The sequence below is a fragment of the Myzus persicae genome, unplaced genomic scaffold (genome assembly GCF_001856785.1).
Source record: "Myzus persicae strain clone G006 unplaced genomic scaffold, MPER_G0061.0, whole genome shotgun sequence".
Lineage (NCBI taxonomy): Eukaryota > Metazoa > Arthropoda > Insecta > Hemiptera > Aphididae > Myzus > Myzus persicae.
Genome location: NW_019104156.1, coordinates 32,336 through 48,554, shown reverse-complemented (window position 1 = coordinate 48,554; position 16,219 = coordinate 32,336). Strand labels below are relative to the sequence as shown.

General features: G+C 27.4%; 1 protein-coding gene across 2 annotated transcripts in view; it reads left to right on the top strand.

The window, feature by feature from the left end:
• LOC111039449 (sodium-coupled monocarboxylate transporter 2) overlaps positions 1-13,388 on the top strand; it is a 34,589-nt gene extending 21,201 nt beyond the window's left edge. The window contains exon 11 of one of the 2 annotated variants that reach the window (XM_022322978.1): positions 12,354-13,388. In XM_022322978.1, coding sequence (XP_022178670.1) covers positions 12,354-12,559 — 206 coding nt within the window. In that variant the 3' untranslated portion in view covers positions 12,560-13,388. The remainder of the gene's footprint in view (positions 1-12,353) is intronic. The other variant, XM_022322977.1, reaches the window with a different exon arrangement.
• The last annotated feature ends 2,831 nt before the right edge of the window (positions 13,389-16,219 follow it).

Sequence of the window (16,219 nt, the reverse complement as noted above, 5' to 3'; positions counted from 1 at the left end):
GTTTAAGGTTTTGTTGAGTATTTCAGTGAACATTTTTTAGGTATACATTTATTTATTAGTTACATCAAAACCAATAACATTTATTAATTATTAACTTCTGATTAAGTATTCAACACTTATTTTTACTTTCAATTGACACATAGTCAGCTAAATAAACTGATTTTTTAAAATAAAATTTTTTAAAAATTATTGCTATTGAAATGTAAAAAAAGTATGAAACCTGAAAGACAAAATAATCGTTTGATGTAAAATTAAAATAAAATATATTATATTATTATACTTACTTCAAAGTCTTATAAAAATGAAAACATACAAAAATTGGTGGATAAATTATTTGGTAATGTAATACATACAACACAGTGAAACCCCGATAAGTCTATCAGTCCAATTTTCGATTACTCGAAGGAATTTTTTGGTCCCTACATTAAAATATAGGATTGGTGGAATACATTTTCTCACTAATTTGAATTCGTTAACTTAAATTTCTAGATAAGTCGAAGTCATTTGTGTCGAATTATGACTCGTTATCCATAAATAATGTAAATCGATAATTATAATCTAATCTTAATTTAACGCTTTTATGCACGAGCTAAGAATTCAATAGATTGACAGTCGATATTTAATAAACATTTATCTAGGTACTGTACTTTATTAGTTCATCTGTATTTAATGATAATAAATTAAAGGTCGATATACAGTTTGAAAATTCATCGGAAAGTCAGTAACTTTAAAAATAATACAGATCTGACTCTCCAATTAATTTACCTCCTGTGTAACAAAACTAGGTAATTTCTTCTAAAACCTAGTACGAAATTAAATCAGAGAAAAATTTCAATAAATATATCTAAATCAATATAAATTTGAAATAGGTATTTATTACAACTATAGAATAAACTTTTTTTTTAATTTAAATATGTATATCTATATTTAGGTAATGTAAGTAAATAAGTAAATAGACAAAATCGAAAATATCGTTTTTGTGTTATCTAATAAAATAAAAATTGCCTGTAACTAGATTTTTTTCCACGACTAATTCGAGTTGTTGAGGTTTCAGTGTAAGTAGATAGTTGAGGCAAGTGAGGTTAGGTCTACCTAGGGATTGTCCTATGTATTATTGGCTTTGTAATTAAAACGAAAAAATATTTCAAAAACGACAAAACGCTCAAAACGGTCCACCAAGCACCTCATAAAGATAACAAATTTAGCATAGTACTAGTATATTTAGGATTGATTGATCATTGAAAATTAATTTTTACAATATTATCTTGATAATCTTGAGGAAAAATAATAGTCACTTAATGGGCAACAACTTATCGTATTTTCAACGTTAATACTCTTATTTGCTGGTATTGATCAAGCGGAGTTGATGTTGTAAACATAGATTATAAAACCTTTATTATTTATGATTATAAATAGTGATCGTTGTAAGATTGAGACCATCGCGCATTTTCGCTGAGTAAAGGGGGTTCACAACTCGCCGTGCCGTGTAGAGTTATTCAACTTGTAGGTAACGTATAAACGACATTTTGTGACCTATGTTTTAAATGTACGGAACACTATACACGACACAACGAGATGTAAATCCACCTCTATCGTTTTAAGTGACCGATGATGTTTTTAAAATATTGTTGGAAATGCTTTGTAAAAATTAGATTATACTGAAGAGATCCGAAGAAATGTCGTTCTGTCCTTGTAATAATGCCTGCTGTTGTACAGAAATATCGAAAGTTATTCCACAGTAGTATGCATAGCCAACAGATATGAAGTTTTCTTAAATAAACAATGGGGCATATGAGACTTATTTTAAACGAAGGTTTGATTGCGGTTTAATCTATTTTAAATTACATTCATTTCTTTAGTTCTAAAATAGAATATTTATTGTATTTTGAAGAGTGATGTTCTTTGTGTATTGTGTGTAGAAACTAGAAATTGCTGTTGTACTAAGTTGAAATAATATTGAGATTTTTAATTTTGCGTTACTTAGTTCTTTCACGTCATTCAACGAATGTCTGCAGATAGAAGTATCCTTTACTGCTAATAATAAAAGTGAACTCTTAGTTTTTAATGATGATTTTTTTTTTATGACCAGCTTGAACGTTACTTTAGGCTAATCGCTAAAGCATTGTTTTTTTTAATTTAAAGTTGCCCTTGGGTGACCAATGGGAGTGATCTACAGACATGTATTTACAAATACGGATTGCAAAATATAACGTTAATAAATACACTTGAGTTATGAGTTGAAATACTTACCCATCAGTAAAGAGTTACTAAAATTTGTTGTGTAAATTGGCAAGAACAACGAATTTTAAGGTGGTCGGGAGATAGTTTCGGGGCCCTGTTTGAGTGATTCCGCGGCCAACGATTCCGGAAGCTTTGAATTTTCTCTATCTGCTATTTTAGCAAACAGTATTATTTGATATATTACATTCGCTACGTTTTCCGTTATTTTCAAAAATAGTAAAATAGTTTTTATTTTTGATTGTGATAATATTTGACATATTATGTAATATTTTCATTATAAGTACAGGAAAATAAGTTTAGGTCAGCTTTATAGCGGATATAAGACCTATATAAAACCGCTATAAGAGTGAGGGTTACTGGGTATCGTATTTGTTTTTGAAATTAATTACCATTCGAACTTACATTGTAAACAGCCAATATTTGATCACTTTAATCGCTGTGTATACTTACGTTTCGAGTGCGAGTTGTTTGTGTTAAATTTAGTGAGGTTTTGGTACATCCGTTTGACTAATAACGGTTTTGGTAGTGGTATTGACTTATTATCAAATAACAGGAAATTGAAAAGAAAGGTGATGGCCGATAGCTGAGAGTCCAGTGAGATTAGTTAATTAATCCAATGAGGTATATAATATAATGTAATACAATTCGATTAGATTACCAACTTTTTTCAATTATAGCTCGGTTATAGGTTTGTTGGATATCCACGCATGTTCCACTCAGCTGTTCAAAAAATAATAGATAGGTACATTTTTTTTGTATGTAAAATTTCCAATGTAAGTAGTCTTAATAATAAAATAAATTACGGTTATGATATTTATATTATAATAGGTGTGTTTCTAAAAGCGTTCACAATTCCAATGAATCTATACTAAACGATTGTAAAGGTACTAATGTACTATAAAAACTAAGACTTGAATTTTGATCTAAAGTTACTTAAAAAATATATAAGTATACAAACCACGGGTATTATACATTTTTCAAATCTCTATTCCTAATCATTTTTATGAGCACTTAAACATTACAAAAAAATATATATTAATATTAATAATTACCTACCTCAAAAAATTATAAATGCTTACAATAATGCACAATACCTAATTGTTATTATTGTAACAACTTAAAACACACATTTTTTACAAGACTAATGATTCGAGAATGACTATTGACTAGTGCTTAATGTCCACTGTTGATGCATCCCATTTATAAGTACTTACTTTATAACAAATTATTCTTATATTTAGAAATTTAAAAATAATGAGTAGATGTTGCACATTATCTTACTCGGTATACCTATATAAAAATATAAAACTATTATCTTAATATTATTTCTTTAATACTCATAATCATTAATGGTTTCATGCACTTTTATTTTTATGAAACTTACCTGACAATGGTAATATTATTATCTTTAATCTCCTATTCATAAAAATTATATTCTGTATTTAAACATGAACATCAACATAATTATGGTCTTAATTATATTATTATATGTGTTATTCAACTCAAGTGCATTATTGTTATCTTATTATAATTTTGAGTGGAAGATAAAATTTGATTGAAAAATGACACTTTAAGCGTTAGGTAGTAGCATTCATCTATATTGATCTAACTTACTGTGTATACAATCATTGTACTGTTTGAATTAGATATGCTTCAAATAAATCGTAATTAAACAAAACTCAGTATATCAAACATTTTTAAATTGTAAAACACTAATTTGTAGTTCCTATGTTAATAATAATATATCATCTATAGAAACCGAATGTGTGTGTCCATAGTAAAGTTGGTGACTAATGCATAATTATTGATTATTATAGTACCCGAGTCCCTAATTATTTTAAAACATTACATTCGGAAAACGATTCTTAAGCAAAGCTAAGATTACCACAACTTAAGTGCTTGTTGAAAGTTTTAAAATATAACCCAACCTTGTATAGTAGAAAATGTTAAGTCTAAACAGTGGACACTATAAATGCACTACGTTAAAAATGGTTTTAGTAAAAACCGTAAATTTTCAAACAATTATAAAAGTTTATAAAAAAGAGAAATTTTTCAGAAAGTTTCATTTTTTAAAATTTGGTCATAATCAAAGATTCATAAAAAATTATCAAATTTACAAAATTATATAATCAGTTCTAAATTTGTTAAAATTTCTAAAACAAATGTAGGTACCATTAATATTTTTCCATTTTCCCTCTAATATATTTGATGAATTTTTCTTACGCGTACAACTTCTGCAAAATTCAAAATATCACCTTTTAATACCATTCAGATGACATTGCTGAAAAAAAACACATACGATTATAAAATAATTAAATCAATTTAATTGTTCTTCATTCAAAATCTAAAAAAAACTTAAATACTTACACTAAATAATCTATTTTAAATATATTTTAAATTTAATAGTGTTTATAGGTTATATTATATTGATTTAATTTCACCAACCAAAATAAGTAAAATATACGTTGATATAAAATAATAATATGTGTCTTGGTGAGGCGCGATGGTACCTACGCTCAATCAGCCAAAACGCTGTGAGTGTAATACCGGCTGTCGTTGCTAGCTCCCAGATAGGTAACCACCTGAGATTTTTTAGCAACAAAATCCTTGCCACATATACACATATACAATAAGTATTCTAAAGCCAACCGTTACAAACAGCTAATAACCATAGTTGCCGGGCAATTAAAAACTAATAATAATAATGTTATTACTTTTAAGATAAATATATTTAAAAATGTCTACATGATTGTTAAGCCCAAAAGTGACGAATGGGTCTTCGTCGAATTTTTTACAGTTGTTCAATCATTATTTGATAATTTAAATCCAAAATACAAGTTTCAAACGTTATTTCAGCTTTACGGCACCCATTTAAGCAACGGAAATTAATTTTTTTTAAATAAATTCTTTCACGAATTCCATTAACTTGATATAAAATATATAATTAAATGTATGTCAATGAGAATAGTAATATTGTTAAACAGAATATTAGAGTTTTTTTAATAACCATACCACCTAGGTACTAATTAGAACAGAAAACAGATATTCACTCCATTAATTAGTTTATTTATTTATTCGTATGGCTTATAAAGTAATAACAATAGACTATAAACTAAAAACATAACATAGGTACTCGTAGTATTAATCAATATTAATACTACAAATTTACCAATTATTATCAATATAGTAATGATTATAGACTTTTTCAGGCCATTTATCATATTATTATGACTTAGAGATCTGATCAAAAATTCTCTTTAAATTGTAAAATATTATAACATGCAATTGTATTTGATTTGTTTTAAATTATCAAACAATTTTTAAACATTTACCTGAAAATCTGAAAAAACTTCCAGATTTTTTAACGACACTTTGAACAGGTTTTATATTTTGATAATAATTGATCTCAATTTAATATTATATCCCTCCCCAGTCCCCACTTTAGACAATTATACCATTCAAACACGTGCATATTATAAGCTATTTTATCATAAATATGTCTTGGGGCTTAAATGCTGGATTCAAGATTTTTGTTTCTGACCGTAAAGTTTTTTAAATTGTCATGGTTATTTATAAAAAAAAAAAAACATATTTATTTTATGGTTCACAGATATTCCTTGCAGAGAAAAAATATCGGGAGGCGTGCTATTTTTTTTTCAAATATTAATTTATATAATTCTATTATTTTGGATATTTTTCAAATTTTTCTTAAAAAACCTAAAAGTATTTCCATTTTACATCTTAGTAGCTTCGTTTATATTTTTTTTATTATAACCTTAACGTGATATTTTTGTATTAATTTGGGTACTTATCGATATTCGATTTTCAGTACCAACTATGTATAATATAATTATGGACTAATATTTATAATGTTATATTTAGAAAAATTGGTGCAATGAATAATATAATATCAAATGTATGAATATTTAGATATAAATAAGTATGTACGTGAATAGTTAAAAAACGTGTACCTAACACATCGAATCGTCTACTTACGAAATATTAGATAATATTTGTACAAAAACTTGAAAGAACAATAGATATTTATTATTTAATAGGTATTACAAAATATAACAACAAAAGGTTGTGATCTTTTCAATGATAGATAGTTCTGTTTGTAATGACGCTACACCTTATAATATTGACTATTGTACCTACTTGTATCAAGTATGAATTGCTCTCGTGTCAGTCAAATTTAAAAATGCATAATAAACTACCTAAGTATAGTAAATATAATACTTGGTACATAGTGAATTATGATAAAGCACGTTTGCAGCGAGTCTGAGTGCAATATGACGCAACTGCAGCACTCTCATGCTTTGCCTTTTTTTCACATTGTTTTGTTTGAAATAAAATAATAAAATATCTGTGATTGATAAAAGTATAATAAGTAAAAACACAAAAATTATTTATATTTTATTTTTTTGATTTTGCTAAATATAGTCACTTAATACCACAAAACAAAAATTAATGGTCACACATTTCTATTAAACACAAAAAATAACATTTACCTACCATCGAATAATGACTACAATATAATTCAAGGTAACCCATCACTTATTCCCCTTGTCCAACTCGGGAGTCAAGATGGCTTACTACGTATAATATTAATTTCCTTAGCTGTTAGCTATTTTTTGTTTCTTTATAAATTTGTGATGTTATTTTTTTTTTAATTGCCTATAAACTACAATTAGACAACTATTGTACGCTAATACTACTTGTGATTTTGTTTATTAAAAATATCATTTGAATGAAATATTGTTTACTATGCTCAAGTCGGATTAAAAAATGTGTGCGTACCATAAATATCAACCATTGAAATTTAAAATTAAATTATTTTTGACCAACATAACACGTCCATACAATCATATATTTGAAATAATTTGTCCTTTAACCTATGGACTGTATTTTATACATTATACGCAACCTAGGAAAACTTTTCTTACCTAACTTTGTGTCTCAAAAGCATTTACACTAAACTTTACAAATTGTCTAATATACTTAGTTATTATAATACATTTATACATACTCGTATACAGATAATGTTTATTAATTAATATACAGTATTTTAATGGATATTATTATTTTTATTATTATTATATTAATAGGTAACTAGCTAGATTATGAATTCACATCAAATTACTTATCGTTTTTATGCTTTACTACGTTTATACCATTTAATATTATGATCCAGAAAAGGTAAATAACATTAATTTCTACTTTTGAATTTTTTTTATTGTTGTGTTGTTCTAATTAGTACCTCTATAATTACACACGTTTTCGTATTTTGTTTGAAAATGAAGTGTTAAGCACATACTAAAGTTGGTTCTAAACGATTTTTTTATGAAATAAATTAGATATAATTGATTAGCTTCATAGCTCTCACACCCAAAACTGCACTTTGTGTAGCTCATTTTACTATTTCCTCAATTGAAACACTTAATACTCTAATTGCACGTTATAACTCAATTATACTGTAAATTTATTTAATTATTAGAACTATTTATTGCGTTTTAAAACCATAAATTATCTTATAGTTTATACTTCCAGCTATGTGTGGGTTCACACAAACCGATTTGTTGGTAAGGTATATCATATTATCCTGTAAATTGTATTAATTTGTCTATGGTGTGTTCTATTATTAACTATAGAATAATATACAATATATAATATAAACATTTTTAAAATAATATCCTGCTCTAGAATTTAAAACTGTACAGGTTGTCATTGGGAAAATTGATTTTTAGGCTTTAAAATGATGGAGTTATTCCTACTACTTACAAATGAACTAAAATAATTAGCATTTCACTGATAAAAATCTTCCTTTACATATATTTAATAATAATTAATTTAAAGCAAAAAAACAAAGAAAATAAAACGAGATATTTAAATATTTAATGAAGAAATATGAAATAATATTTATTAAATTTAACAGTTTGAATTTTTATTTTACCATATTAAAGTATAGTTTTTAAATAAAGTTTAATACGAAATTTCAACATTTAAAATTATAAATTACTAAGAATTTTATTAATCTCCTTTCTTTTTTAAAAATGTTTTTGAAACTATACAGATAATTACGATTGAGAATATGTGACTTTAATAATAAACAAATAAAATATACAACTATGTACCTAAAAATAACAATATTATAAATTAAAGTAAAATAAATAATTTTGATTTTTATGGGTTATGAATGTTCAAACTTTATTTTTTACTATTCTACAAAATTAATAATTTTAATAACAATACTGAATAAAATAATCTTTATTGCAATTAATGTCTACAACCATTAATCAATGTATAGTCTAAGCTTAACCAAAAATAAATTTTAGATTCATCAACAATTCGAATTATTTTATTTAAAAAATATTATTATTAATTATTTTAAATAATACAAACTAATAATTATTAGTTATTAGGTACTATACTAATGAATAGATGAAATAAATATTTTAAGTGTTTAAAATCCTACTTAGAACATTAATTGTTTACATATTTATCAATAAACTATAAAAGAAAATTGTTTGAATTTGTTGTATAACTAATAAACCCTAATCTAATTAACTTGCAGACAATTGTATAAAAATAAATTATTATTTACAATATATTAAGATTATTTTAATAAATCGAGTGTACATAATTTATTTCAATCAATATGAAAATTTGGCAAAATATATTCTAGAAACTTAAATTGTAAAAAATATGTAAACGCCAACATTCATAAGATTTAATTTAAATAACTTTTAAAATTATTCTAGTACAATGAACGATAAACTTACCTCTTTCGTCCGAACATTCTGCGGTGGCGTTGGAGACAGTTCCTCCTTGTATACTATTGTGTAATCCAAATACACAGACGATATCGCCTCGTGTGTGTTGAGCTCTTATCACGTGTATTTCCGAATCAAGTGTTTCCCAAAGCATAATATTCTTAGCCACTTTGAAACTTTGACCTCAAATTCACTATACACGTAGGCACCTATAATGTTTATAATAGATACGATCAAATTATGAGCCAATTGTAAATAAAACTATAACAATCATTCGTTGGACATATAATATTATTATTTTAATAAATAACTTCACCACACTACGTAATAATATTATGTTCATTTACTGTACAGTGTATACAAAAATTGAAATTTTAATATAAACGTACTTGACGTATGACATAATTTTTCGCACCCTCGTATTGAATGAAAGTCGATTCGTTTTTAAGCAATTGTGTCGGGTCAACAATTATTATAGCAATCGCTAACAGGGAAAAATATTTTAATCCCACGCAGTCATATACTCATATAACTATATAAGCATAAACTCATGTAGTCATATAATCATCTACTCGTCGAGTCATATACTCATTTAGATATAGTTGTAAGTTCGTAGGTAGGTATAAATGTTGGTACTTATCTGGTTATCTGCGGTAACGATGAAACAAAGTAATATTTAATTCCATAGAACTCGGTAAAAACGTAGGTATTAGGTACACATTATTATTGGAATGTTTCAAAAATAAACTCCGGGACCATCGGACTTACTATCTTTCGGATGAAGGCTTACGGTCGTACGTGTCCGATTACGTATGTAGGTACTAATTATAAGTGTGAAATACTGATAGGAAGAATAATATTATATTGTTTCCACGCGTGTTTAACAGCATTTCGCGATTAAATTCCGTCCACCACGTGTAAGGCTCACCACACTGCAAGAGGTATCCAATACAGATTATTTTTTAACTTCTAATTGAACAATTATATATACTTTCCCGAATATGAGATAAATTGAAACGACCAATATAATTATTAAACGATTGTGTACACACTTGGTTCGACAAATAGTTTAAACTGTAAAAGTATGCATACCAAAGTCACGAGTTTAAGAATATTATTTGTTTTTTGATAAGTAATAATTTTTAACCACTCTGTATTTCGGTATGTTCAACTAAATAGTCAATAGATAATAATGCACTATAATCAGTGGTCGCGCGTTTATGCAGCCATACAATTGTTTAAATGTTTATTCGTTCTGTTTTTCTTATTTTTTTATCATTCGACATGTCGTATGTGCAGTGTACATATTAGTAAGTACACATTTTTATAGTTTGTTCGTGTTCTTAGCGAAAAATTAATGAAGTGTTTTATACTTTCCGGAAAATACATTTGGTGGAAGTAAAAACATCAAACAAATGCAAGCAACTTCTCTCTAGATTAGGACCTTGAACATTTTGTAAGTTATAGGTCCTCGATATTTTCAAAAATTTCTTGAAAACCGCACCGGTCAAAAGCCAATAGGTCACTTGTTCTAAAAAACATTGACCATATTTTGGTTAGCCGGATTGGGTTCAGAATCATTTTATCAGCAGCAATCATATACTTTTATATTGTTTCTTTTAAATTCTAAGACACTCGCCTCAATAGTAAACCCGATTTCAGGTGAATAGTCGATGGCATAGTATAGCACTTTCGTCTATTTAATAGCCTTAACAGTCGCGTTTAACACAAATATCGGAAACACATCATCACACCAACGTAATCACTTGTACTCAATTACGATTGGGTTATTTTTACTTTCCACAATAATTTTTTATGATTCACCAGGTATAATTAATAATTACAGTCACGAATTTGATAAGCGATTGTACCTAAACGAAAAATTTGAGATTTAAATTATTTAACTATACTGTCTTTATCACGGTGAAATAAAATGTTATTATGCATTGATTAGGTAGGTTCATTAAAAAATTAACTCTATCTTATTGGGCCGATTTATTACGATTAAATTAAATAGTGCAATAATGCATATTATGTAAACGTAACCTAGTAACATTATAATGATAGCGAGTCTGGATTGGCTAGTCGATTTACCTAATAATGACGTCTGTATGATGTCTGCGCTTTAGAATCTGAATTGTATGGACTGTGTTATCTTCTCTTTTACTTGAAACCCTTTTAAAATTTATAAATACGTCTCTAATCTATGTATATTTAATAATATAATATTATAAAAGCATATTGTACCAAACTGTTATACCAAAAAGTAATTAGAATTCTTGTTTTCATTCCCACCAACGGGCTACGCCGAGCGAGTTAAACGTCGGATTTAGAATCTGCATTTAATCGAACAATTTAGAACTTTTATTTGATTATCAAGTGCAGAATTGTATACTTAATTTGATTATAATATGATTTAGAAGTTATATTAATCAAATCATCTACTATGGTTGTCCGATTTTAATTCCATAACGGAATGAGTTATGAATTTATTTGTATTCGTACAGTGTTCGTGAATATAAAAATTAATTTTTTCTAATATATTATTAAATACTTTAACTACTCATGTCAGGCGAATAAAAAAAAAAGCAATCGAACATACCTCACGTATGATTCCAAATGAGGATCCCGGGTTCAAATTTTGATTCAACCAGGATTTGAGGTTAAAAAAAACTTTGAATTCTTCAACAAAAAGACCCTGTTTCAGTAGTGATAGAGTTGGACTAAGCAGCTATAAAGAAACGTTCGTAACCACTAAAAATTCTATTCCCCATACGTGTTATATCCAGATAACAGTTTTATTTTTTTACGATTTCGTAGAAGCGAGTGGGGGACAATAGCAAAATAATTGTATGCTGACAGCATGTTTCTTTTATGTCTACTTACAACAACGTAAAAACCAAATAAAGATTTTAATTAATATTAGGTTAAAATAAAACCTAATCTGTAGTCATTTTTCTTAATATCAATTTTTATTCGTCCATTGTCTATCAATCGTCCGTTCACTTGGGTTGTATACAATACAACGTAATAATATATTAATAAACATATTATATACATACATATTTTGAAAAAAATCGACTGAGATGACGTATAACGTCTGGTATTGGCTGTTGAAATATTCGCTCTTTTAAGTTTTTGATCTTTTACTATAATATATTGAACGACGATGACGTGAATCATAATATATGATTTTATATTATTATAGGTCCATGTTTGTAATATTATTGACTTTAATATTATTATCAATATTGTCAACTACCTCCTACAATATATTATGATATCATTATTTATAATATTGCAATATTGTATATAATATGACGTGATTTATGCACACAGACCTGTGGAGCAAAGAAGAGACGACCAACGAGGACCTGTTGCACCCGATGAGCCTGAAGGTCAAGTCCATGTGCACCGGCGAGAAACAGCGGTACGTCACCGACGGGAAGCACAACAACGGTCCCAGCACGCTGCCGATGACAAACGAGGCGCAGCCCACCCCGCTTTCGAGCGTGTTCACCGTCAAGTCGAACTCGTCCTCATAATCGTGTGCCCTATATTTTACGATATGGGTGCTTATGTGTCATAACTAATAATAATAATAATTATAGCTCATGATGTACAATAATAATGTATTCAACGGCCGTGCGTGTGTACATCAAAAACATAATAATATTGTTATCGTGTACATAGAACGATTGCAGTCGTCTTTGCATTATATTCCTGTGCCTACATCATAAAATAATATATTATACCTATTATAATAACGAAATTTTATATCGATAAAATAATAATTATACGATACAATAATTAGGTTTAGGCCTAGGTAGGCAATGTACCATAATAGTAAATTGTTAATGCTATAATGTACAGACGCGACCTAACACCGAATTTGCACGACGCCTCGCCCACCCCAACTACCACCGCAAACCAGTGATAATAATATTATTATTAAATATGCAGTATTATATTATTATTTATGCTCGCGTGCATTCGTCGTGCTGCAAGTCGTATCGTAGCTACAATTTACGGCTTATGTCATATCATAATCTATCCTATGATAGGTAGGTAGTATATATTTATAGTATTATAGTGCCGCGTGATTTAATTATGTAAGTAATTCATTTTTTTTTTCCAAACATTTAATACGTTTTATTTTTAAGACAACGATAAAAACACGAAACGACGCTATCCGGCAAACGCGAGAAATGGAATAGGTAAAAGTATTATGTCCTAATATGAATATATGGCGGCTCGCTACTGTCCCATTATCAATCGAATTCTGTGGAAAAGGTAGAAAGATTTTGTCTCGTCGACTGTTCCAATCAACTGCGCGTGATTCTTATTATAGCTACGCAAAAGCTTCGTTTGTCATATTTTTCTTTTTTTATTCCGCGGTCGTTATAAGATTAATATTTAAGTGTACTCAAAACATTGTTATTTAAAATATTAAATAAATGTCGAGACGAATAATTTTAATATTAATTTGTGGTTCTGTAATTAAGTTGTAATTCTATTTAAATGTGAATTTTGAGCTGACTACGATCCAGGCATCGACACTCCACTCCCCTCCTGATTTATACAATACGAGCAAACTGTACAAAACCGTAGTGTATATTGAATAATAATAATAATTATTAATTATTATTATTATTATTATTATGGTCATACGACTGCAATTATTAACGTATAATATTTGATGAACCTATACCATAAACCTATACCATTTTTTTTTTTTTTGGTCGTTTTTGTTTATTTTGTTTTAATTTTTAAATACAACAAAATGTTTTTAATTTAATTTTTAATAATATTACCACAATGTTTCAGTTGTATTAAGAATATTTATTATAGGCATATATATATATAGATATAGATATAGATATAGTTTATGATGTTACATATTTTTCAGTATTTTATAATATTTGTTCATGAGAAAAAAAATTAAATAACTTTATACTTGTCTGCATAAATGACTGTACATAGACTTCACGAGTAGAAATATCACAGTTGCGTCATTTAAAGGGGTGTACATAGTAGCTTTTGCCTCCTTATTTTTTTTTTAAATGCCTATACTGAACCCAAAGAAGCCAAATGTATGAAAATTTTTCTAGTAAAAATATGTCGCATACGATTTAATATTTTTTCTAATATTATCAAGAACATTGTTCGGTGGATTTTAATACCTACAAATAATATAACATTAGTAATGTTATACATAATGTAAATATATTTAAAATGTATTTGTGAAAATACTGTTGTTGTATACGTATAGTATTTTTACATTATGGTAAGAAATCAGATTTTGAATTTTATAAATAGATATATTTTTTTACTATCAAGATAATATGCACAATCTTTACTTAGTACAATAAGTGTATGTGATGACAGAACAAACAATTATTAGAATTTCTAATAAGGAGCCTCCTATAGTGACGCTTGACTTTATATAATATGAAAACTAAAATCACTAAAATTCGATGGTTTGATGAAATTATGATTTATATTGTAAAGTAAAAACAATTATTATTTACGGTGGGTAAAATCAATGTTGCTGCCAAAAGAACGCCCCTGTATTGAATTATTATTTTTGAATAAATTATTACATTTTGCATACAATTGATGTACATGTTTTTTTATTATCTCCGAATGCACACACATTCGGGGAGCAATTAATTCAATCGAATGACCCAAAATTAACTCATGTAATGTGTATACTTCCATATTATTACATTACATCATTTGATCGAGAAATTAACAGAAACATATCCATATAACCACACATACATTTCAGCCAAATTGTATGTACCTATATAAATACTCTTCAAATGTATTCAGAATACAGGTCCTTTTTTTTAATAATATTAAAATATTTAGTAATAGTATAGTATTAATCATGAATGTACCTACACTTAAAAATATTAAAAAAAATTAAAATGAAATCTACATTGTTTTATTGGTTCAATAATTGCAGGTACGTGATACCTATTATATTTAAAATTTAAATCACGCCAAGTTAAACTTCATCTAGGTTGGTATAAAACAAATTTTAGCTAGGTTGATATAAAAAAAAATTAGCAAGGTATTGCGTCATCTGCGTAGGTGTTTGATGAAATCTTATTAACTCTTAAGAGCAATAATATTTTAAGAACGATTAAAATCGGGAATAAAATACAAAGAAAAAGTATTTTTAAAGTATTTAAATATAAGTATTCGAATAGGTACTTAACAAGACTGAATTAACTCGTTCGGCAAACGATGTATGATTTTAATTTGTTGATTTTATAAATCAATAATAATACAAATAAATATCAAAATAATATCAGTGCTAATACATGTTCTAATTTATTCATTCAAACTAAATATGGAATAAGTACAGTAATAAACTATATATATTGTATAATTATATAAAAACTAAAAATGCTACATAAATTGTCCGCTAAAGTAACAGTAGGTAAATAAAATTGAATAATAAAATTTACATTATAATAATATGTTGATGTTTTTAAATTTTTGGATTAAAATAATAATATGGACCGGTCAATAAAGATTTCCGGGGATTGAAATATTGACTAAGTCGTTCCTTATATGGGAACATTGGGAACTATAAGAGAAAACGGAAATTTATGAAATCTTAAGGTAAACATAGGTAACAACTATGATAGATGGGTTACATAAGATCCCGATCCAACGGTTCTGATAGAACTAATTCGATTTCAGATTTTCTTCTTCCGTTTTCTTGATGAACTTGTAAAAATTGGGATGCACTGCTTAAAGTCTCTAAAGGCAAATGAAAGACAACATTTTTTAGTAGTTGATAATAACATGATTTATTTATATGTCTAATATTATAATTGTTGTGTTCTTTTTAGGTAATTTAAACTGTAGTTTAATTTTCCAATTGAATCTTTATATAAGTTAAAATTAATTGTACTTGTATAAACCTTGTGGACATTTAGTGGTATTTTAACTCGTTAATGCCCAGCCTTGAGTAAACCAGTAAACCATAGACAACCTAACGGATCTCGAGTACAGTACACGAATGTCGAACTATACTCTACGCCCTACAGTACTACTGTCTGTCTGTCTACTATTACTACTGTAATGACCGAACTAGTGTAAATTGAATATAAAAGTTATATGGGGAGTCGATTATAAACTGATGCGCCTCTCCTGAATACGCTACGCAGTTTGCCTACAATCGGCCA